We start from the raw sequence: 23,105 nt of genomic DNA on the forward strand, positions 1-23,105 counted from the left end.
AATTTCTCCCAAAGTGGGATCAATAAAGATAAATCTTACTCTTACTCTTATAACAGTGAGGAACATCTCTTTCAGTGTTTATATGGGCAACTGACTGTTGTTTTAAGACAGACAGAAACACTGTGAACCTGTATAAATTATACTTTTTTGAGGTTTATACATTTTCAGTCTTTCTTGACATTATCAAAAAAAGTGATAATTCTACTTTATGTTTATGTCATGCTAAGTGGTGGTGGCGTACTGGGTATATTATATTGAATGGTGTTTCTAATAAATTAAATTATTTTGAGATTAAGTCATTATTTTGAGTTACTAAGCCATTATTTTGAGATTCAGTCATTACTCCATTATTTTTAGTTACTAGTCATTTTGAGATAGTTTCTCATTATTTTGAGATACTTAGTCATTATTTGGAGAAGGTTTCTCATTATAATTGACTTACATCATTATTTTTGTGTCATCACATTGGCGGGCTTCAATACTTCCATAAAATCAAGATATTTGTACAATAAGTGAAATTATGTCAAATAGTCCGTTGCTAAAGCGGGGCGTTGAGTTGCCTAGGAGACAGTGACGCCGCCATTCAAACTGCGCAGCATGGCATGTTGGGATACCATTTCCCCATCATGGCGGATCTGTTAGCAGGCTAACGTTAACGGTTAGCATATTCAACGGTTGTTTTGTTTCACACACTGCAGAATTGTAACCACTTGGGATTTTCTACACAAGGACTGCAGCAGCTGAACACAAACTGGGTAATTATGCGCTAGAGAATCGACAGCTCTGTGGTGAACGAGCGGGCTTGCTTTGTTTGAAACCGCGGAGTAGCTAATCGGTGTAGCTACATTCGTGCTAACTTATAGCGGTGCGTTGCCTGCTGAGGCCGCAGCGTGCTGGCAGCCTGTCTGCTTTTATTGCTTATACGTTATCTAACGTATAAAATAAGCGTTCAAAACAGATTTAGTAATTCATATAATATACAGAAACCACAAACTATTTCCTATATGAATAAAAGCTCTCGTTGGGTTGCTTTTAGATGCTGCAGTGATCTGTGCATGGATGTTAGAGCTGCAGGCCTGATAGCGTTACCTAACGTGTGAATGAACTGTATGCTGCTGCTCAAAACTTTTCCCCTCTCTTTCTCATTCTTTTATCCATGGAGTCAGTTGGCTTAACGTTAAGTGTTAAACAACTACATTTTGTGCAACTTAACCACTGACAGGATGTTTCAGGACCACTTGGATTAATTTCGCTACTTGCAATCTAATATAATATGTTGGCAACCACGACGCTGAAGTTAGCTTTACGACCCGGAGCTTCTAATTCAGCCATAAGGGAAACATAAACAATGATATTTAGCGGCTGATTTTCACTTTTTTGCCGCCACTTACACTTAATAAAGAATAAAAGAGTAGCAAAAGTGCATTACGTTTGTTTAAACCCACTCTCAGATTAGCGTCATCTTTATTTTGCTTATGAAAAGGCCGAAATCACTGCTTTTATTCCTCATCTAGACGACTTGTCTAGATCACAAACCACTATACTTAGACTTGTCTTGAGTAGATTATTATCATTAAGATGTGACGAGTCTAAATATAGTGGTTTTTGATTTAGATCTGTTCTGATGTAGAAATATCTGTAAATTTGTTACCAAACTACTTCACTGTAGCCTGGGAAATGCTACAGGAAATGCTGCCTTTTGTTTGGGTTAGAAAGGGATCTGGGTGATTGTGTGCTGTTTGATGGTGATAGTCATCAGCCACTCATGAAAAAATTAACTTGTTTGCATGCAAAATAACTTGTATTGCTTGTTAGTTATGAAATCACCCGTGAAAGCTTTGGCAAGGAAATCCTAAACAGGTCGAGGAGTGAAATTCTTCATCAGCGGAGCGTTGTGATTGGTTTGCTCACTCCACATAGTGTGTTTTGTCAGGTGGACGTAAGCCTTTACGTGCCTGTACCTGCATTTTCGGTGAAATTTTACGAGGAGGTCTTGATGTTGGAAATTGGCGGTACAGATTTTCCTGATTATTCATCCTTGTTCCCATGCTCACATGAACCCATACTAGAAACGTTCATAAACATTTCAGAGATAGACTCCATGTGTGAAATGGGCTTTGTACTCCTTCCAATACTGTATTTGAGTGCAGGTGGACCGTGCTTGTTGGTTAAATCTCAATGTTAGGATTTACTCTGCTGTAACTTTACCTTTGGCAGATTTAGATGCTTGCAGTTGCAGTTTATTAATTATCTAAAGATAGTTGATCTGTTAGTAGACATCCACCGCTGTTAAATTAATCAAAAGAAAAGTGTGATTATCTACTTGGTAATAGCGCCAACTTTTGTTTACCTTTGTCCTGAGACATATAGTTGTTGTATCCAAGCATTGAGGTTGGTGGGGCAGAGGTGTCATTAAATGAGTGAATGACATTCAAATACAGATTGCAGCGCGACTGCCCATGAGCTATTTTGCTTCTGACTGGTCAGGCAGGTACCAATTTTAGAACGATCCTCTGTGCCCATACCTATATAATATATTTGGATAAATATATCTTGCTGGGCTTGTGGAATTATTGTGGGCCAACCACTGGTACTGCATGTATTTAATGTAATACAGGTGGTTTTACTTATATTTTGTTGTACGTTATAAATTCTTCTGTTGGTTGTGCCATTTTTGTTGCTGAAGTCATAATGCTTTGATTCTCTCTTCAGTGTTGAGTGAGGGAACAGCGCACCAGTGACTTCAAAAGGGCCATTTACGAAAGTAGGGGCACCAGCACAATGGAGTGTGCTGTGGACATTCCCTCAGGTGAGTGATAGATAGGACAGAAATACATTTGCATAATTTCTATTTATGTCCAGTTTTATTCCTTTCACTACTACTTTCTCCCAGCTCTCAGGTTGAACATTTTAGATTATGCCTCTTTCATAAAGTTAATTGTTGCCCCGAAACTACATAAGACACATCATAGTTGCATTTGGGTGACACGGTCAGTGACATTACCTTTATACAAAACAATTCTGCTGCTGTTCTTTGAAGAAGAAAAAAAGTCACCCAATAGCACAGTATGGTTGCGCCATCTCCATGGGAAAAAAAGCATTATTTTCAAAGCTGCATTCAGAGATGAAAAGCTAATCAATGTCTGCTAAATGTCTCTCAGTTATAAATCTATTTATTCTTTGTGTAAAGAGTTTTACATTTAAAGGAATAAGATGGTCACGAAAAATTAAATGTACAAATTTTAAGTGCAGAACTAATCAAATCAAATAAGAAATAACTTGCTCAAAGGTTTGTACATGTTATGGATTTGCTAGAGACCTGTATAATCTGAAATACTGGGTGCCCTGTGTAGGTGAGGATGAGGCACCTGAAAAAGATGACATGAATGCCAAGGAAGGGAATGAGCCGACCCATAAGAAAAACAAGAAGCACAGAAAACACAAGAGCAAGAAGAAGAGGAGGAGGAGGAAGGGTGAAAAAGACAGCAGCTCAGAATCTGGCGCTGAGTCGGATGTGGAGTCTCTACCAAAACCGGTCCGGACCACCAGAGCCAGGTAGAAACACTTAAATTTAATTAAAATACATTGTGTGGATTAAATGTACTGTTGTCTTCTTAGGTTTATTAAATCAAAATGATGCATTTTCTTTACATTTTATGAATTATATGATTAACGTTGTGTAGTAAATAAAGTACGTAAAAGTTGGCACATTTTTGCATCACTTTGCTTGCAAATCTCATATTCAGATTGTGGCCATAGTGTTTGAACATTACACACTATTACTTAAATACATTTCTGCCTGCTGGATTTTGTGATGCTTGATTTACATACATAAAACATCGTCATGATGTGCATTGTTAGGTATAAGAGACAAAAAGTATCAAGCCACATTTGAAGTCCACATGAAATAAAAAAAAACATTTCCCCAGTTTTAATCATATGTGTCTGTTTTAGTTGTTAATTCAGACTATTAAAAAAATCCTGGCTTTTCTCTTCCTGTAAATGTTTCAAATGTTTGATGATGCCCTCAGGAGTGTTTACAAAAAAACAACCAAAAAAACATCAAATGTGACTTTGGGCAAGTAACTAGCCACACTCATCATAAAAAACTAAACTTCACAGTTTGTGGGATGTAGTACCTAACAGAGCAATAATAATAAGACATGTATGTTTGGATATCAGTGCGCAAATTTTCACCACTCAACTATTCAGTCTCACTGTGAAATGCGTCATTATACAGAGGCCAAAGATGCTCTAACCTCTGTTTCATGGGGCCTTTAACACAAATGCAAATTGTGGTTCGAAATCATTGCTTCCAGTATCATCTAGGAAGGTTGTTTGAGAAAAGTTGCCTTTTTTTCTCTAAGAGCATTTTTATGCTTGCTAAATAAGACTTTGTACCTTACTCAGACTGAAAGGTGACCTACTGATGTTTTGTTGGTATTGGGAACTTCACATGGAGGTGCACCTTTTCAATATTAACAAGGAAAATTCTTATTTTGTGAAACTACTTTCCCTTGTGTTTATAGTGCCAGATTGGCAGCAGCTACAAGAGGTGGAGACCATACTGGGCTGAAGGAGGACGGTAAAAGAGATGTAATTACAGGTAGGAGACGCTCACACATAAACATTATCCATATTACCTTTGAAACTAGTTAATTTACTTGATTTAAAAAAAACTCACTTCTCATCTCAGATCGTGTTGACACGGAGGGAGATTCAAAATCCAAAAAACATAAAAGACACACTTCTAAGAAGAAGAAAAAGAAGAAGAAGAAAGATGAAAAGCAGGAAAAGAAATCCCCATCTCCTTCCCCATCTGAGAGCAGCTCAGCTTCAGGTTCTGAGTCTGAAGGGGAAGGGGCTAAAGGTACTAGTGATGGCAAATACTCCCCAGCTGCAGCACCTGACCTGCAAGAACCAGTATCCAAACTGGTGACAAAAAGCAAACGAGGGGATGAGAAGAAAGAGGACATATCAGATATGGATGTTTCCCCAACTGGAGGGAAGGGCAGTAACACCAATGGATCAGAAAAATCCTTGGCAGGCCAGGATGACAGAACACAGACGACAACAGTTAAGATAGAAAGCAGTCATGGAGATGGTACATTCAGCCATGCCCAGGAACTCCCTGACATTATCCCTAAACAGGAAGGTACAACCCCAAGAGATGACCCAATCCTGAAAGATCAGGCTAATTCAATTCCAAGGGCACGCGATTCATCCAGGTCAAGGTCTCCTTCACCTTCCAAGGGCCTAGACATTAAGAGGTCTGGGTCAAGTCAGAGTCGGTCACCTAGTCCCAGCAGGCGGTCAGAACGGTCAGGAACTCACTCCAGGTCAACCTCAAAGGGAAAACAGTCTACCACTCCTCTTAGGGGAGTTGTAGCTGACTTTTTAGAGGCTATAAAAAGTAAACTGACGCGCTCTGTGTCTCGTTCTCAGTCCCCTAAATCTAGGAGGAGGTCCCGCTCCCCAACCCCAAAGTCTCCCAAGGGAGCCAGCTCCAGGTCCACCTCTCGCTCCATCACCCCCAAGAAGAAGGTGTTAAAATCTCCAAAGAAGTCCAAGTCTCCTAAACGTCGAAGAAGTTCCTTGTCTGTGTCACCAAAGAGACGGAAGAGTCCCCCCACTCCGAAAAGAAAGCTTTCAAGATCGCCTAAACGGGGTGGGCGCAGATCTCCCTCTCTATCTCGGTCTCCAAGGAGAAGTCGAAGGTCAGAGTCACGTTCCCGTGGAGGCACAAGGCGCTCCAGGACCCGCTCACCTAGACGTGGCGGTGCAGTTGGAAGGCGTTCGCGTTCACGGTCTGTCACAAGAACCCGTCGCTCCAGCTCTAGATCCAGACGCCCTCTCCGGCGCTCCCGTTCACCGGCAAGGCGTGCAGGAGGCAGGCGTTCCAGGAGTCGGTCTTTGTCTCGACGTAGGAGGTCGCCACCCACCAGATCCCGCCGATCACGCTCTCGGTCAGTTCGCAGGAGCAGGCGCACAAGATCACGATCCGTTGTCATCCTTAAGCGTAACCGTCGCTCCAAATCTAAGAGTCCCCGTAAACGGACAAAATCCAGAACCCCTCCCTCTCGCCGGCTGTCCAAATCCAGGTCTCCAGTCAAAAAGCGTTCTCTGTCCCCTGCCAGGAGAAACCGGTCTCCACCAAGGTCTGGAAAACGCTCCAAATCTCGCTCGTTGTCTCGAAGGCACCGATCAAAGTCACACTCACCACTACCTAGCAAAAGGAGGTCCAGATCTCCCAAGAAGAGTAGCAGAAGGTCAAAGTCTAAATCTGTCTCTGCTGGCTTGAACAAATCTAAGTCCAGGTCTAGGTCTGAGTCAAGTGAGGGGCATTCTGATAGCTCTTCTCCAGCCAGATCCACATCTTTGTCTCCTGTCAAGGAGAAGAGGTCCTCCTCTCCTAAGGCAGAGCAGACATTTGGTGTGAAGGCAGCTGGAAAAAGTGGAGCAGTTTCCACTGTGGCAGGTGAGGCCAGCTTTTTAATCCCTTTGTTTTGCATCAAACTAGAGCATCTCAAATTTTGTCTGATTTTGTTCCTGAAATTGCTACGCTATTTCTGCTTGAGTTGCGATGCACCAATCCGTCTTTTTACCACCTAATACAATTCTGGTATTTATTCCAGATTCATGACTAGTGCTCTCTTGGGATAATTTGTGTGTAAAGTAATATGAGGCCAGGGATTGCTGTGGCACTAAGAGCAACAGTGACTGAATGACTATAACTGAACTGAACTGTAATTTGAAAAACTTAAAACTCACAAATTGTATTTGTGTGAAATTGTCAGAAAATGTTAAAATTGATCAATCCCATTATCATCTGATTCGATTGAAACGTCAGTCAAGTAACCCTTCACCTCCACCTGATCAGAACTGCTAGTTATCATCTTGCTTCACCGTTGTTCTTTAAGAAAAGTATATCATATTTATTTGTGAATAATGTATGTGGTATGTTTCCCTAAAATAGGCTAATATGCCTCAATGCTGTTTAACGTGTATTCTGCAGGTTCATGGAAACCTGTGCCCTCAGCAGCTGCCTCCATCTCCCAAGCTGGGAATTCCTCAGATAAGTTGCAGGAGCAGCCTCATACCCTTTCTCCCAGCAATGAAAAGGAACAGAGGGAGCAAGCCAGTTCATCCAATGAACGAGATATTTCCAGGTCCAGGTCTGGTTCCAGAGAGCCTGGCACTGGTCCAGATGGGTCAGATTGTTCAGAAGGCTCAGATGAAGAAGAGGGTTCTACTTCTCCAGTTAAAACAGTATCCAAACGCCAGAGAAGCTCCTCAGGTTCAGCATCTCCAAGAATGCAGAAAAAGCAGCTGTCAAAGTCACGTTCACCTACAAAACGCCGGAAACCTTCACGCCCAACGTCATCGCCTCGACGATCAATATCCAAGACCAAATCCAGAAGGAAGCAATCCAGGTTTGTAGTGTATGTGGAAACATCCATCCTGCATCATGCATCTGTGCATCTTTTAAACAGCCTTAAATTAGGGTGTTTTGTAAGGTATTAAATATTTAAGATTGCATAAAATTAACCAGATTTAGTGGCATCTAGTGGTGAGGTTGCAGATTGCAACCAACTACCTTTTCCCTCACCCTTCTCTTCCAAGCGTGTTGGACAACCTGTAGTAGCCGATAAACTCACAAAACACACAAAAGAAGCCAGTGTTTGGTTTGTGTGTTCTTAGCTATTGTAGTAACAACAACATGTTGGCCTCTGGACGAGGACCCGCTCTCTATGTAGATATAAAGGGCTCATTCTAAGTAAATAAGAACATAACGATTCTTATTTTCAGGTGATTGTACACTAATTAAACCATGAATATTATCTTCCATCTCAACCACGGCTGTTCGGCTAGCTGCCACCAAATTCTCCACACCGAACCTTTAAATACCTCAATGCCGGCATCATTCTGCACTAGAAAAAATAAAGTATAACGAAAAAAGCCATCACATATTTTTATACAGTCCTGCACTTTATTTATCCGTTTCACTCACCTCTCCTCAGGTCCAAGTCTCCAGTGAGGAAGAGAGAATCTGTTTCTCCATCTGAAAGGAAAAAACGGCGGTCAAAATCTCGGAGTCCTGCCCGGCGGCGAAAGGCTAGTGTCTCCCGCTCTGCGACACGGCGTAAGCGATCACACTCCAAGTCACGATCCAGGATACGCCGATCCAAGTCCCGCTCTCCAGCCCGCAAGAGACGATCCCGCTCCCCCAACGGCCGAGGGAGGAGGAGGTCCAAGTCCACAGACAGAAACAAGCGATCCAAGAGCCGGTCCGCAGGCCGGAGGAAAAGGTCCAGGTCAGGAGACAGAAGCAGGCGATCTAGGTCACGTTCCTCTGATCGTAGGCGCAGGTCAAGGTCAAGGGGTCGAGGAAGGCGCCCTGTGTTTCGCAGTCGTTCATTCGACAGGCGGGACAGGTGGAAGCGGGAACCCAGTCACTCTCCAGTCCTCATTCTCCGCAAACAACGCCGCTCAGGTTCCCGGACACGACGCAGCACCAGCAAGACTCCTCCACGGCTGACTGAGCTGGGTAAAACATTTATTTATTGTAACTACTGACAATCACTTGTATAACACTTACATATTTTGTTTTACACTGCTCTTATGCTTAATCCAGCTCTCTTTCCCTCTCTAAATACCCTTTCTGTGCCCTGTTGTTGCCCTCCCTCCATCTCTTCTGCCCTTCATTTCTTCAGACAAGGACCAGTTACTGGAGATAGCCAAGGCTAATGCTGCTGCCATGTGTGCTAAGGCTGGGGTGCCCATTCCCGAGAGTCTTCGGCCAAAAGCCATCCTTCAGCTCCCTCTACCCACTCCATCTCCTGCCCCCCTCTCCCTTCCTCTACCTTTACCTCTCCCAATGGGCATGGGGATGCCCAACATGCCGAATATGCCCAACATGGGTCCAATGGGGTTACCTACAATTCCAGGAATGCCCAGCATGTCAAACATCACCATGAGTGCTGCTATGGCGAGTATGACAGCAGCTACTATGACGGCTGCCTTGACCAACATGGGTGCTCTGGCGGCCATGCCTCCCCTGGCTCCACTTCCTACCATCACTAACAAGCCTCCCCCATGCCTCGCTCCCCCAGCCCCAACCCTTAATCTGGACCACATTGAGGAAGCAAAGAGGAAGGTCACTCAGCAAGCTAACATACATACCATCAAGGAGCTTACTGAGGTAAATATGGATATTGGGTGAAAATTAGTCTGCGTCCATGTGTGTTTTTGCTTGAGAATGACTGCACGGTATGTGTACATGTTCGATAGAAAGTGTTTAGTGTGTATGCATTACTGTGCTTACTCAAAGCAACTAATGTTTTTGTCTGTCTTTTTGTAGAAATGTAAGATGATTGCAAATAGCAAGGAGGAGATGGCCATTGCTAAACCCCATGTCTCAGATGATGAAAGCTAAAACCACCAAGCCCTCAAGGTAAAAGTGACAACCTTTATTCTTCCATTTCTTTGACAGCCTGTCTTTATTTTTGTGCTGAATTCATTTCACTTTATTCAGTATGAATTGTGCGTACTTTGATTTGGCATGACATGGTTCCTATTTCCTTAATAGATATATATATATATATATCATATTTGGGTGTTATTTTATCCGCAACTCAATTACACTTTTGTATTTACATTATAAATCTTTTTTTTTTTTAATTAACAATTTACTTAACTAGAAAATACTTCTTTATTCTACCACACTGTAGTCCACAAAGTGTTTATCTTTCCATCATTGTCTTCTTATCCCTTCTTGATATATTTCCAAACATGTCATGCGTCCATTTATCCCCTCAACTTTATATTTATGATCTTGGTTTTCACTTAATTTTCCATCTTTATATAGCCCTACATGGATTTTTTGTTTTGTTTTTGTGCATGTCGTGATAGTTCTGCATGTTAATATTGTACTTTATCTTTGTTTATTTTGTTAAATTTAGGTTTAGATGCATATCATGACAACTAGATACCAGTTTAGCATTAGAGCCACTGCAAGTTGTGGTTCTTACTTAGTCTTATTAACACCATTTATAAACCATTTAAGTATTTAAAAAAAGGTAGATCATGTCTGTAATGTATATATATATATAAACTAATGACATAACATGTTAAAACAAACTTACTTTTTTTGTCCACGTGCAGCCACTCCTCTCAAAGGAATGAAGAAAAATGTTTTTAAAAAAATGCTTTACAGGAGGACCTACCTTCCTGCAGTTCCCTTTTGAAGCCAGATGACGTGACTGAGCCTCATAAACCAAGAAGAAGACAACCCTAGTTTTCACAGTTACAGTATAGGAGCACCGGCACAAGCCACCGCCCCACTCATCTCCCCAGTTTGCTTCTGTTTATGTGTGTGAGAGAGAGAGAGAGAGAGAGCGAGCGAGAGACTGGCCGACTGTCACCTGTGAAAACCACTGAGAAAACTGGGCACGCTGACTTGTGTGCGCAGTTGTATGACTGTAAAGTGACTCAGAGTATGTGTGCGCATTGTGTGTGTGTGTATATAGTGACTTTCACCATCAACCCCTCAGTGTTGCTGCTCGTTCAAGCAGTCACTGTTGTAAAGACTGAAGAGGAAAAAAAAAATAAATCTAGTGGCGCAAGTGTTTTTTGTAAAAGATTAGTTTCTCTAAATTTGTTTTACTTTTATGGTTTCTTAAATAATTGTGTTAATTGGACACTGCTTTCCTGTACTGCTGTATTCCCTCAGTTATCTCTAGTCCCTGTGTTTTTTTTTTTAAGCAATTAATGCTGACTTAGTTCTGGTCAATCCTCACACGCGATTTGCTTTTGGAAGCCTGGTTAAAGGCAGGGCAAAAGAGTCGACGTATTGTGAATCCTGAAACGGTGCCACATCTGATTATTTTGAAGGAAGGGAATGACTGAATAAATTGGCTGCAAAGAAAACAAGGTTTGAATTTTGACTATGACAAAAAGTATCCTCTCCTTTCACAAAGCATAACTAATTAAGTTAGCACAGCCCTGGGCAAGATTTTTTTCCCCCTCTTTTTGTTTTTTTTAAGCCACTAACCTGGCCTTTCATTTGGGCTTTTTTGGATTTTTAAAAAATCGGAAACATCTGTGCTGTAGATTTAACCTGACTATTCATCTGCCACAGTTTTAACACCACTGTATAAACATGCAGTGTTGTGTGATTGGCAGGAAACTTTAATATATAATAGAATTTAAATTGCACAGAAAGCAAACTGTTAATATTTACTGCAAATCACCATGTTGACATTTTAAAACTAGAAGCTGTTTGGTAGAGTGCAAAAGTTTGAAAGGTCTGTGTTTCCATCATTTGTCATCCGGGTTTTATTTTCTTAGCGACTGCCATGTGAAAACGTCGCTCATTCGTGCTGTCTTAGAGGTTCCAGATGATGGAACCAAACAGAACTTTATCATTAATACTTTAGCCTAGTTGTTTAAATTGCAGATTCTCACCACAATAAAGATTTAGTTCACTGAGCTCAAGTTATACATTCAACACATTTTTTGTCTTGATAACAAACCGAAGGTGCAAGAATGCAGCTTCCCCCAAACTTCAAACCATTGATAGAGGTAATTACTTGTTCAGAACATTTGTATTTCACTGTGTGACTGAATTCATGATAAAAAACAACTGACATTTTAAATTGACTTTAGGGATGCTTTTGCATTTCAGCTTAGCTGTTTGCATTTTTGAAACATAATTTCTATTTGTGGGTTTTTTTGAGAGGCACAAAAGGAGAACATAATTTGTGTTGTCGTGTTGGGAGGTGACACATTTATTTGTAGTGATAATAGAGATGAATGTAGAAAGCTGAGTATGCCTCTAGTTGTCAAAGGTTTTTGTGTACCAGACAATCAGGTTGTCTCAAGATGCTACTCTTTTGAAGAAGGATTTACACATCACTTGCAGCGCTGTATTCAGGTGATAACTTGGGGGAATTGTTGTGAATTACAGGATGTTTAGTAAGATGCATGCATAATGAAAAGCCCAACAAGCCATTTACATTTGATCCCCTGATACATTTAATAACTGTTGTTACCCTGACCTGACTTAGGTCTGTTGTGTCAGCCGTGTCTGGGTAAACAGGGTCTGTATTTCACTAAAGGAATTAGATAACCGAACAAAGACGAACTTGGTGCTTTAGGGAAAACTGGCAGGGATGAAGTTTTTCTGCTTTTTAAGGAATCTTCCACTCATTACTCCGGTTTATTTTCATTGGAGAGGGAAATTATTGTGGATTCACCCTACCGTGCCCAGGGCTGTTTAACTGTAGAAGATTGATCTGTGAAGCGGGGTTTTTTTTGTTTTGTTTTTTGTCAGACTGTAATTATACTGATTCTGAACCAAACGTATTTGAACTGTTGGAGTTGATTCCCTGAAGTAATCTTTAGGTATTTTAATGACAGAAAAATGAAGAAAATGCATTTTAGGATTCATTTTTTGGTCATTTGAATATGACATCGCTTGCTTTGTACATAAATGTGTTGATGATTATTAAAAACCTCAATGATCTGTATATATCGATGTCTTTGTGTGCTGTGTTCACTTCAGTTAGTCTCATTATGTATTCCTCCACATTTACAATAGACACTATGCCTGTCTACACTGGGGAGGGGAGAATAGTTCTGTTCATCCTGGTTGATGACTAGAATTAATACAGGAGCTCATCAATAAACTTTGATTTTTTAAAAATAATTTAATTGCATTTCCTTCTATTAGCATTCCTGATCTGTGTGATCAAGATATTATCAGTATACGATGTAATATATTTTATCTATAATTATAATTTTACGTATTTTAAATATGGTGAAAAGAGAAATGAAGGCAAACCAGTTGTCTTATTCTATACACAAAAAAACGAAGTGAGCAGTAATATACATTGTTTATGAGACCAAATTGAGCTTTTATGTTCTGAGATGCATAATTATCTTTAATGAATTAGTCAGTTAGGAATTAACAAGTCACTGCTCGATAGTTAATGAAATGTCCGCTGGTTCCACTTAGCAGAGTTCATAATTTGCTCAACAATTGAAAAGAATAGAAAAACATACAGGAGAGTGCAAAAAGAAAAGGATGAATAGGCTGCTGTAGTTTAAAAATGATGGTAAAATCTGTTGTTTTACAAATGCCACTTTGAGCCACATAAACAGTTTAATTGGAAACAGTAAAAATTTAATTGTCTCTTTCAACAGCAAATGCATCCTTTTTTTGGGAGGAGGTCTGTCTTTCAGGGCCATCTTTTCAAATAACCAACCCATCAAAACAATTATAGAAACAAGTTGGATAAAGTTGTGGATTCGGATGGACTCAGTTATTGGTTGATTTTTATTCTTCCTGTCACCATGACACACACCCCATTATACAACTAAAAGGGTTAAAACTTTACATTGGCAAATGCCGGGAATCCACATGGTATTGTAGTTGTAGAGGCTTTTGCACTGTGTGATATATTGCACGAGCATCCCTAAAATTAGAATCAGGCACTGCCAGGTGTGAATGAGGTCACTGAATGAATGTTAAGCTGAGTGACATTGGCCTATAGTGCATTGCTCAGCAGTCCACCCTCAGCTTTCAGATCTATAATGAGAGCCTTCACAGCAGAGATTGGCCCCAATAGTACAACCTGACTGTACGATTTACCAATTTGCAGGACTATGTTCTTGTATGTGTGTGCAGACAACTTGCTGTGAAATAGAAAGATCAAAATGAATAAAAGATGTGTTTATGAGGCACAAGAGTATTGTCTGGAAAAAAAACATGAAGTGGCCAGATGCCACCACAGTGAGTGCTTGGATTCTTAAAATAATGGCCTTCAAGAAAACATTATACAAAAACACCTGTAGTTATGAAACCTCCCTACAAGTGGTGCACTTTCTCTTTGCTCTCACCATGCTTGTCCTTACAGAGACTTAAACCAACAAACATGAAGTCTGTCAAATCTGTGGGAGATTTTGGGGCTTCTTTCATCAACAAAAAGGGCACTAAAAGACTCAGTGGTAAGTAAAGAAGGTTAAGGGTTTCCACACATTAAACACTTTATTTTCGGTTTACAAGTTTTCTGAGTTACTCGGATGTTGAATGACCCGAGGCAGTCTTCATGAAGACAGCTTAAAAGCCTTTAATCGGTGGATTTGCTCACTGAATTGGATAAAAAAGGTTAAAAACTCCTGTGTGTTTCTGCCTTAGTCTTCATCATAGGGTTTAAAATCCAAAGCACCTTGGCGTACACTCGGATGAAAAACACAATCATTACCATAGTCGTGGATTAAGGGGCTAGGACTGAACAGTGACGTGGCTCGTTTTCAAATGAAACACCAAAGAGAAGAATCCCTGCCGCTGCCCTCACTTCTCTTTGTGTCTTATAAATTTTCTACAAGAGTCTGTGTTGACTCACTGTGCTGGTGATCAACACATTTAAAATGATTCTCATGTTGCCATGTGAAGCGTCTTGTTTTTGTTTAGAGTTAATAAGCTTGAAGACCATGTGAATAGTTTTTATTCTCAATGTTCCTGTAAAATCTATTGTTGAAATGGAGGGCAAGGGCAGCAACGTCAATGCAAATCCATACATGCAACATGTCTCTTCATTCATTGAATGTGAGATTCAGTAGATAAAGGCATATTTCCATACATGACTCATGTGCATGAGTGAAGTGTGTTCATATGTGTATACATGTCTGAATCACTGGCTAGTAAAATAAAATGTTATCCAGTACTGTTGTATTATAGAAAGAAAGATAAAACAATCTCAACATTTAAATGAGAAAAGCAAAGCCATGTATTTTAATTCCACCCTTAGTTTTCAATATGGTTTTCTTTTTCAATTAGTGTGATTAGGGTTGGTAATCTGCATGAGCTGCAGTCTCCAAAACATTGACTCTATTCAAATATTTTGGACCAATTATATTATATGTACCAATTATTTGTGAACTGTAAGTACATTATACAGTAATTACAGTGGCAGACCTTTATATCAGTGTCTGCATGTGTGCTTGTTTACACAAACCAGTCACGTTTGCATGCATATGTATGCGGGTTGTTTACTGAGCAGCAAGTGAGTCATTGGAAACTGCAGATCAATGGCTGCCGGTCAATGGACAGTTGAGTGCTTTGCAACGACCACCCAATCCAAGCATTCTGCACACTCTGCTGTGCAGCCAGGAGAGGAGGTCACGTACACAGATTTCCTCTCACTCCCCCTTGCTTTCCATTTTCAAAACACACTTGCTCTCACACCATTGCCTTACACTCTTCCTACCACACACACACACACACACGCACGCACGCACGCACGCACGCACGCACGCACGCACGCACGCACGCACGCACACACGCACACACACACACACACACACACACAAACACACACACACACGCACACACACGCATGTACACAAGCAAACACACTCATACACACACACACTGGATAAGCCGATGGTGGAGTTTTGGATCAGAGTGGAACTTGTTTCACCACAATGTGAGGCAGACTAACGAAGACAACAGAGACAGTGAAGAATAGGAGAAAAGAGGATTTGGGAGAAATGAGCGCCTAGACAAGATAAAAGCTGACGAGAGAGAAGAGAAATGAGAGGAAAAACTGAGAACAAAAGAGAAAATAAGATGCTTAATTTAACTGAGATGGATTTGGAACACTGCCTACTAAACCAAGTGAGCTGTGTCTGTAACTGTGAGTAAAATAAAGGTTGTGACTTTGACTGTACTTGTCGGTTCATTGTACTGTCAAAACTATGTGTGTGCATATTTCAGTTCACATTTGTATGTGTGTGTGGTCTGTTGTAGACTACTATCACGGACACATTTCAGATTTAGGACCAGTTAATGGGGAATGGCTTGTCCATCTGGGGACAAAACTCATGTCCTCAATTAGCAGATTTTTTGGGTCACTGGTTAAGGTTAGGGTTAGGATAAACATAGGGTTAGACAAGTAGTGCTTATGGTTTGGGTTAGGGACAGAAATCAGAAACTTACTCCAGGAAATAAATGTAAGTCTGTGTAATGTTCCCAAAAGTGACAATGGTGTGTGTTACTATCCTCATACAGAATTGTACAGGAAACAGGAACAGGAGAGTCTACTGCTACAAAAGTATATGAACATGATTCAAGACACACATGTTGCATGTGTGCATGCATATTTTATGAGGGCACTGAATAAGAGCAACTATTGGTATTCATTTATGGATGAGGGAAGTTAACCCAAATAAAATATTAATGAAAACTGGAAAGTAAAAATGCAATCTTAAAATATATCCTTTTTCAGTTTATAATGCAATATTGGGTCAGAATTAAAATGTAGATACGTATTAATTTTCACATTTGCTAAGAATATTAAAATGTTCTGAAGAAATTCTTCTCCCAATATAACTAAAAACTATATAATGCTTTACAACAGTTCCAATAATAAGTTGCTGTCACACAACCCATGAAAACCTGCAAATTAAATTATCGTTGTACTGAACAAATATTTTAATACTAACTATTAGCTGTTTTTGCTGGTTATGTTTAGCCTTAAATTGGACATCTGAAGTCATCCTGGTCTTATAGTTCAAACAGAAGTGATTCTCCTCAGGAAAGGTGAGGTCTTCTGGCCTTTAACGGTAACACCAAACAAGACTTCTCAAGAAAAATAATCAAATATTAGCAAAAAACAAAAATTAGTGAAGTATCCAGCTTGTTTTCCATACTGTGTGTTTAGATAAAGTCTTGAACTCACATAAAATGTGCGTTGCATATCTAATTTCATACCTGATGTAGTGGAGCATGTGTAATGTGGCTTCTAGTCTTCTTAGCTGGATGTGGCTCATCGAACTCTATCCAGGAGGGCGGCGGAGATGCTGGCTGTTGTTACAGAGTTGACCTATGAAGTCAGTCTGAGACAGATGCCTCCTGACTGTAGCACGTGTTGGTGTGAATGATGAGAGCAGTAAGATAGTACGGTGTAGTTTGAGTGTGGCTGCATAGATGTAGGAGTCCATGTGATTCATTTCTATAGGGAGAGAATGTGTTTTTGTGAGTCAGAGATCATAGAGTGTTTGTGTATGTATGTGTGTGTGTGTGTAAGGTTGTGTCTGTGTGCGTTGAACAAACATCGCAGCAAGGCTTTGTGCATGTGTCCTTTTTGTCTCTCCCCCTCTGTGAGTGTGCGAGACAGCCGCAGGAATGTGTATGTTAGTTCCAGTCCATTGCTCGAGAATGAGAGCAGAGGTAGTGCTCGGTGTATGTGTGTGCGTGTGCGTTGTCTGTCACAGGGATGGAGGGAGAACCCATAATGATGTCCACGAAGATCAAGGTAGATCAAGGTTAATATGTGTGTACATGTGTGCATGTCTGTGTGCATGTGTGCGTTAGCTGCAGGGAAGAAAAGGTCCTCTTGTTGTCTGCACCGAATAACATACCGTGTGCCTCAGCATCGAAGGTGAGACTTAAGGTCTCAGTGGTAAGACATTCCCCTTTATCTCAGGATAATGGGCAACATAATCTAATTTTCTTCAGATATATATTCAATAAAATCTACAGTAACATCAATAAATTAGATTTTCAGCACACAATCATTTTAAACACATGCCTTAAACACTGGCTGAATACGTTTAAGGCGTGTGTGTGTGTGTGTGTGTGTGTTTGTGTGTGTGTGTGTGTGTGTGTGTGTGTCACAGTGTTACACATATGAGAGGTTTCAGTCCAGTGCCCACCACACCTAAGCCCCTAACCCGACTGTTGAAATGTTTGTATTATAGAGTCATGGACGTTCCAGTCCATCGCCCATGTTGGGGCTCACAGTGAGAGGATCAAGAGTGTGTCACAGTGACACAACGATGTACGGTCATGATACCATATGCACTGTAGAGACAAGCAGCTGTGTTTGTCTGTTTGTGTGTGTGTGTGTGTGTGTGTGTGTGTGTGTGTGTGTGTGTGTGTGTGTGTGTGTGTGTGTGTGTCACCTGTCACTTGCACAGGAGCAAGATTTAACTCTGCGCTCTTGCTGACATGTACAATAAAGGCATCAAGGTAGAGAGTCTTAGTGTTTGTGTGTGTGTGTGTGTGTGTACTTCTGGGGGAACAACCTACACAGCAGCAAATACACAAGACATATGAGCAGCTGCCATTTCATGTTGTTGCTGTGACATTTACCTGCATGTGTTTCCCTGTCATGACTACAATATTCAGGAGTACTATTTATGAATGCTAAACAATTTATTCAGATGTGCTGCTGACTCAAAAAACACTTACAAGAGCTAATAAATAATCTGTTATAATTAAATCAACTTTATTTCTTAGTGTTTGCAGGATGTTTCGGTAAAGAATTGTCAAGGAAAAGTTTGCATTGTAATCCTGCAGGCGGCTACAAAAAATACTAAATAATGTAATAATAAATGACACATGGGCACTCCGGGTTTCACATCCAATCCACCTGCAACAGGCTAATCAAATATTGAAATCTGCAACTGCCGATCAAATATTCATACTTGCCATAGGGCTTTAAAGTACTCACATTAGTTAGTTGAGTGGTCTCCTCGGCTAACTGAGAGATCACAGGTTCTATTCCTGGAAAAACCACCAGATTGATTTAATTATAAACTGAATCCTTTCGGTCTACTCAGTCATTAGTCACTCCTCACAGTGATGGCAGATGGCATCTCCTTTTATAAATTGTATTTCATTTTTGAGCTTTGTTTTGCTTGCATACATTTCAATCTTCTAAAGTATGTTTGAAGTCAAGTCAATTTTATTTATGTAGTCCAATATTACAAATTACTAATTTTCCTTAAGGGACTTTATAATCTACAGCATTTGAATATTAGAAAAACTGTGGCTCCAGAATACTGGCCTCATAATCAGTTTATTGATGGATTGATTGATTGATTGATTGATTGATTGATTGATTGATTGATTGACTGACTGGAGTGCTTGATTGGTGTCTTATGTGTGGTCTGAAATTGTGAGGCTGATAGGAGCAAAAGCAAATAAACTGCATTTGTCATATTAATTCATTTGCAGCACATTTATCTAATTAGGCTTTAACCTGACATGCTATATCATTGTTTTGTGTGGTGCGTAAGAGCAAGTGCCCTATAACCACACGTTCCTAGTCCAAACCCTAAAATATTTAGAAAACATTCTGTCACACCTATGACCTTTTGTATTATTTTGATATTGCATTTGTGCCTCATAGCCCAAAGACAGTCATTTTACCACAGCGCATTGCAGGAGGTACTGCCCATGTAAATCCATAGTGCCTGAAATTGATGTCCATGTATCGCAACCCTTAGGGGGCTTCCTGCTGTCATCTCAGATTGAATACAAAAAGTTGCAATTGTCGCTCAGGGACAGAAGCTTCTCTATTTCAAAATATGTATGTGTGCATCATCAAATGCGTGTGCGATAGAGCTTCAGTTCATCCAACAAGAACACAGGGTTGAAGTAGCCTGGAATGTGAGAGGGTTGTGTCCACGAGTGTTGTATGAGTACATGTGTCTACCTCTTTATCAGTGTCAGGAGATTTATTGCTGAAGGTACCTCTAAAGCTACAAATAGCCCCTGCACTGGCCCCTGAATTGATATGGCAGCTGTTCAATCAAAAGAGCTCCAGGCACTGCTAGGCGACAAAGCCTCCTGGAGTGCCAGTGAAATCCTGTTGCTTAACTTGAAGATCCCTCCATTCTCCACTGTCTGTCTTTGTTGCTTCTCCATTTGCTTTGTGTTGTGACTGTGCATGAGTTCCAGAATAAATTCCCCGTGAAGAAAGAAGCTCCAATTTGTCAAATCATTGTGAATTTATGCAGAAGTTACACACTTCCTACTGTGTTTACTTAAGCAACGTGCCAGCAGAATTACTGTCATCATTTCAATTCTTGTTGAGAGAAAGATTTGTCATTTGTGTGATTGTTTACAGTAGTTTAGTGTTTCTCAACCCGGAAGTATTGGATCTTACTGAGGTGTTATGAACGTCTGGGGACAAGGAGCCTTAAGGCGTGACTGTGTAAGCAAATTAGTAAGTCATACAGAAAACATCAAATTATTACTGTAAATTTTTTTAAACCTTGCCAGGTGATGTTGCATAAAATGAAACAATAAAAGTTATTTCTGCTAAAGAAATCACCGGGAAAAAAAGGACACAGTTGGTTTAAATGGTGATGGTGTATTCAAGATCTTTACAGATAGGGGAAGCCAAGTGATCGATGATGCTGGCAGTTGACCTCGGTTTAATCTATTCGTTTGTATGTGTGTGTGTGTATCTGTGTGTGTGACTGTGTGTAAGTGTGGACCAGCCGAGGAACATTCTGAGCATGCCTAGTACCAAGGTAAGGCTCCCAGGGTGTTTTTGTCCAGTAGTAGATCATCTCCAATCTGGCCATGAGCTCTGCCTCTACCATGCCCTGTGATGTTTCTACGGCAACACGCACTTCCTCTCAGAAGCCTATACCTACACACACACACACACACACACACACACACACACACACACACACACACACACACACACACACACACACACACACACACACACACACACACACACACACACACACACACACACACACACACACGCCTTAAACACATTCAGCCAATGTTTAACAGCAACACACAGGCACAGGTGCAGACTCCAGACTCACACACACAAACACGGATGAACACATGATTACACAGAAACCAGATTTAATATATGCAGTATGTATGTGCATGTAATGTATTTAATGGATCTTTGCATGTTGCATGTTCTGTTCTTCTGCACACATTTGGAGGAAAAAAAAAATCATGCCCACCGACACACACAGATGTAAAGACATTTTCTGTCAAAGGATAATTGCAAAAACAAACTGTGCTCAGTGACAGCCTGAAGTAGTTTTGTAAAATAATACTTAAAGTGTTGCATAATGCATTACAATTCACACACATATTTAATTTAGAATACAATATGCTCATTTTTACAGAGCCTTTTGTCTTTCTTTAATTTTAACCACTTTTGTTCAATAACACTTTCATTTCTTGCCTAGTTATGAAGAAGGGCTTTGGTTGGCGGATACATAAATCACAAAAAGCAGCTGCAAAGAAAAATGATGACATGCATGAATTTTACATGGCAGAATGTAAAATGTTGACTGCTGTGCACTGCAAAATGCTATTTTTAGATTGTGTGTAAAAGTTATCCATCACATGCATCAAACTGAGGTGAACTTTCACATGGGTCATCAATCTAGAGAAAAATGGATTCCCTGCAACATGGCTGTCTAATTGAGCTGTTACTCTGGCTATTCCTGGATTTTCCTCATAAATGAAGTCATAGGCCAAAGTGGACAATGGCAAGGCTGAGGAAGCTTGATGTAATATTCCAGAAACATTGGCTAGAGATGTGTCATCCTCTACATGCACAATGGTAATCATATTGGGAATTAGATGAAATAAGAAAAATCAAAAGAAAGCGGAAGAATGGATTTTAATTTAAAGACTTGCTTTGTGAATAGAGGAATCCTTTGTCATTTTGGGGAACATTATTATTCCTTGTCCTCACCAGAAAAAAACAATAGTATTAATTGTTTGTTTCAAAAGCTCATAATGTCACGGATCAGACAGACGACCACAATTGCGTCACACAAGAATGTTTATTGAATTTTCAGGGAAAGGGAAGTTGGAAGGGAGTGAGGGTTCCAGTGGTGAAGGGGTACCGGGGTTACAGGAGTTCCAGTGGTCCGTCCAACGTGCTGTGTGTGTGCCCCCCCCAGTGGCAATGATGCATCCAAGGGAGCCGGTGGTGGGTGGTCCAGAAGTCCTGGTGGGGGGAACACAAACACAACAGCACGATGAAAGAAGGCAGAAGTACAGTTCAAGGAGAATCCAAAATTGTAGTGCAAGGCAGAAGGCTGGTCAGAATTACCGGGGTAGAAGAGTAGTCAGGAGTCGAGAAGGCAGAAGGCAGGTCTAGTTTTCCGGGGCAGAAGAGTCGTCAGGATACAGGCAGGTCCGGGGTCACAAAGCAGGAATCAGATTGAAGTGCGAGCAAACAGGTTCAGAGTGTGGGCTTTGCAGACGATCTGACAAAGTAGAGCTGTAAGAAGAGGCTTTAAATACTGGGAGAGGTTAGTGGGTAATGCAGCGCAGCTGGCAGAGTAATCAGAGCAGAGGAGGGAAGAGACAGGTGGGACTAGTTAGGGTGAGTAGAGAAAGCGATGAGCAGAGTGGCAGATAATGGGAACCAATTAAGGAAGTAGACAGGTGGAGTGAGAGGGCTCATGACACATAAATGACCTCTTGTGATCATAGGGACTATCATGGGAGTACAAAGCGTATGACTTTGGCACCATAGTCCACTATTTGCGTCACATTTTCTACCATCAGTCAACATTGGTTCTTTAACCCATAAAGGTCTTTCTCCAACCTTAAACCAGTTGTTTCTTGTTTCCTAAATCTAGCAAATCAGGAAACATCTCATATGTCACACTTCATTCATCTTGTCATTTAGTCAATCATTCATTTTGTTCAGCCACATTCCTCACACCCCCCTGCTCACTTGTTCCCAATTTTCCTCATTAGCTCCATAGTAAAGCTGTATTCTTACCCTCTGCCAGATTTTCTATTGTGCTACCATCTGTAGCTTTCCAGCCTTTAAAAAAACAAAACAACATAAGACAAATCATGTCTGTTTTTTGACCTCCTGCATGTTTTTCGACTCTGCCTTTTGTTTGCCTGGTGTTTTTGCCTGTCTGTTATTGACCTCTCTCTGCTTGTTGAATTAACCTCTCGCCTTTCTCCAATACCTGCTCTTGCTTGCATTATAATGAAATTAACTGTGAACTGAACTTTTTTATCTGTGTCCCTGAGTCATGCACTTGAGTCGAGTGTTTCTGAGCCGTGACACCCATGAGTTGTTTTTGACACAGCCATATGGCACAAATTCTCCAAATTACCTATTTTGTCACTCTTGTGACATGTTGTTTTATCCGCGTTGCAGTGCAGGGAAAGGTCAGGGACAGGTCTGACAAAGTCTGGCAAAGTTGGATACTAAAAGCAGTGGAGAAATGGTTAAAGTCTTTCTGGGAAATGCGAAAAATAATAGAGGAAGTACACAAAGCTGTTGATA

General features: G+C 40.6%; 2 protein-coding genes across 3 annotated transcripts in view; one reads left to right on the plus strand and one right to left on the minus strand.

Annotated features, from left to right (window-relative positions):
• arsh (arylsulfatase H) overlaps nt 1–23,105 on the minus strand; it is a 208,697-nt gene that overhangs the window by 82,200 nt on the left and 103,392 nt on the right. The window lies entirely within an intron of this gene.
• Nucleotides 629–12,534, plus strand: sona (SON DNA and RNA binding protein a). Of its 2 annotated transcripts, none has more exons than XM_062431414.1 (10): nt 629–755; nt 2,713–2,809; nt 3,354–3,555; nt 4,530–4,606; nt 4,697–6,478; nt 7,016–7,433; nt 8,022–8,548; nt 8,715–9,202; nt 9,362–9,454; nt 10,165–12,534. In XM_062431414.1, the coding sequence occupies exons 2-9, from the start codon at nt 2,782–2,784 to the stop codon at nt 9,434–9,436; spliced, it is 3,597 nt and encodes a 1,198-aa protein (XP_062287398.1). In that variant the 5' UTR covers nt 629–755; nt 2,713–2,781; the 3' UTR covers nt 9,437–9,454; nt 10,165–12,534. The 2 variants fall into 2 exon arrangements, with proteins under 2 accessions (XP_062287398.1, XP_062287399.1); XM_062431415.1 differs by having other exon boundaries at nt 10,217–12,534.

The sequence above is a fragment of the Scomber scombrus genome, chromosome 13 (assembly GCF_963691925.1).
Source record: "Scomber scombrus chromosome 13, fScoSco1.1, whole genome shotgun sequence".
Lineage (NCBI taxonomy): Eukaryota > Metazoa > Chordata > Actinopteri > Scombriformes > Scombridae > Scomber > Scomber scombrus.

What these genes read in the sequence shown, in the direction of transcription:
- sona (XM_062431414.1), top strand. Translation starts at nt 2,782, where the DNA reads ATGGAGTGTGCTGTGGACATTCCCTCAG. An exon ending in TAAAAGAGATGTAATTACAG is followed by an intron (nt 4,607 to 4,696) that starts GTAGGAGACGCT and finishes TTCTCATCTCAG; the next exon opens with ATCGTGTTGACACGGAGGGA. An exon ending in AGCAGTTTCCACTGTGGCAG is followed by an intron (nt 6,479 to 7,015) that starts GTGAGGCCAGCT and finishes TGTATTCTGCAG; the next exon opens with GTTCATGGAAACCTGTGCCC.